This window comes from Plasmodium reichenowi (assembly GCF_001601855.1).
Source record: "Plasmodium reichenowi strain SY57 chromosome Unknown, whole genome shotgun sequence".
Taxonomy (NCBI): Eukaryota; Apicomplexa; class Aconoidasida; order Haemosporida; family Plasmodiidae; genus Plasmodium; species Plasmodium reichenowi.
The window spans coordinates 1-2,335 of NW_017962425.1; the positions used below are offsets into that span (position 1 = coordinate 1).

At 23.3% G+C, this 2,335-nt stretch overlaps 1 protein-coding gene across 1 annotated transcript; it reads left to right on the plus strand.

Annotated features, from left to right (window-relative positions):
* Nucleotides 1–358: 358 nt before the first annotated feature.
* PRSY57_0021100 (RuvB-like helicase 3, putative) lies at nucleotides 359–1,810 on the plus strand (the record flags this gene model as incomplete). The annotated part of the gene is made up of 1 exon (XM_012909532.2): nucleotides 359–1,810. The coding sequence occupies one exon, from the start codon at nucleotides 359–361 to the stop codon at nucleotides 1,808–1,810; it is 1,452 nt and encodes a 483-aa protein (XP_012764986.1).
* Between the last annotated feature and the right edge of the window lie 525 nt (nucleotides 1,811–2,335).

Genomic DNA, 2,335 nt, shown 5'->3' on the forward strand with positions numbered 1-2,335 from the left:
ATGTTTATATAAAAGATATAAAATATGTAGGAAAATAATATATAAATATAAATAAATAAATAAATATATATATATATACATATATATTTTAATTATTTATATTTATAATTATAACGACTTAATGGATAATTCAAAGCATAAGCATTTTTTCTCATATAAATTAATTTTTTTTTTCCTTTCAATTTTCAATTAAAAAAAAATATATATTGTTTTATTTAATATATAATTATATTACTCCAATTTATTAATCTTGTATTATAAAATAAAAAAAAAAAAGAAAAAAAAAAAGATTAATATATATATATATATATATATATTTATTTATTCATTTATTTATTCTCTTATAATTTATGACAATATGAAGCTCGAAGAAGTGAAAGATATTCAAAAAATAGAAAGAATTGGAGCACATTCCCATATTCGAGGGTTAGGGTTAAATGATTGTTTAGATGCTAGGTATTGTTCTGAAGGTATGATCGGGCAAATGAGTGCTCGTAAGGCTGCTGGTATTGTCTTGAGAATGATTAAAGAAGGAAGAATAAGTGGAAGAGCTATTTTATTAGCTGGTCAACCAGGTACAGGGAAAACAGCCATTGCTATGGGTATTGCAAAAGCTTTAGGTGAAGATACTCCCTTTACTCATATTTCTGGTTCGGAAGTTTATTCTCTAGAAATGAGCAAAACCGAAGCATTGACACAAGCTTTTAGAAGATCTATTGGCGTAAGAGTAAAAGAAGAATCAGAAGTAATAGAAGGCGAAGTAGTTGAAATTGAAATAGAGAAATTTAATGAAAGAGATATAAATAATAAAAATAAAAAATTAGGAAAAATGATATTAAAAACTACAGAAATGGAAACCTTATATGATTTAGGTAGTAAAATGATAGAAGCCTTACAAAAAGAAAATATTACTGCAGGAGATGTTATTTGTATTGATAAAGGTACAGGCAAAATTACTAAAATTGGAAAATCATTTGCTAGATCTAAAGATTATGATGCAATGGATCCAAATACCCTTTTTGTTCAATGTCCTGAGGGAGAATTACAAAAAAGAAAAGAAGTAGTACATACAGTTACTTTACACGATATTGATGCCATTAATAGTAGAACTCAAGGGTTCTTGGCTTTATTTTCTGGTGATACTGGAGAAATAAAAAATGAAATCAGAGAACATATTGATATGAAAATTAATGAATGGCAAGAAGATGAAAAAGCCGAAATTGTACCAGGTGTCTTATTTATTGATGAAGTTCATATGTTAGATATTGAATGCTTTTCATATTTAAATAGAGCTTTAGAAAGTGAACAATCGCCTATAGTTATTATGGCAACAAATAGAGGTATTACACATATAAGAGGAACAGATTATAAAGCTCCTCATGGAATTCCTTTAGATTTATTAGATAGAACACTTATTATACCAACTTATCCATATAAACATCAAGATATACTCAAAATCTTAGAACAAAGGGCAGAAGAAGAAGATGTTGATATTGATGAATATGCAAAAGAATTATTATGCAAAATTGCATCCGAATCCTCTTTAAGATATGCTTTACATTTAATTACCTTAGCAAATTTAGTATCAAAAAAACGTAAAGCAACAGAAGTTACGGTGCAGGATGTTAGACGTGTATATAACTTATTTATTGATGTTAAAAGAAGTACACAGTATCTAATTGAATACCAAAATGAATTCATGTTCTCGGAATTACCTAAAGAAGAACCATCCATAAAGGAAGAAGATTCTTCTGAAGAAAAAAGAGAACTTCATGAAAAAAATTCGGAAAATTCAAGTACAAGTAATTAATAATATCATATGCAAAAAAATATGTAGAAAATTTTAATTAATATAAATAAATAAATAAATAAATAAATAAAAATATATATATATATATATATGTTATACAATTTAATTTGAAATAAATATTTCATACATTACTTACAAATTTTTTCTTTTTTAATAACTTAATTGTTTCTAATATGTATATATACATTCATTTTCTTATTTTTTTTTAAACCTTTTTTGTGTTATAAATTAAATATATTTTTTTTTTTTTTCTTTCTATCCCATTTCATGTATCAATATTTAAAATATAATTTGACTTTTAATCATAATATATAATTTTTTTATATTGGAATGGATATTTTTTCATTTTTATATATATCATCAAAATTCATTTATACTTAAACCAATTAAAAAATTATGATAATAAATTTATTATTATTTTTTTTTACTTACTACAATAATAAAAAAACATTTTGTATCTATAAATATTACTTTTTATGTGTTAATATATATTGCAAAAAAAAAAAAAAAAAAAATATTAAAAAA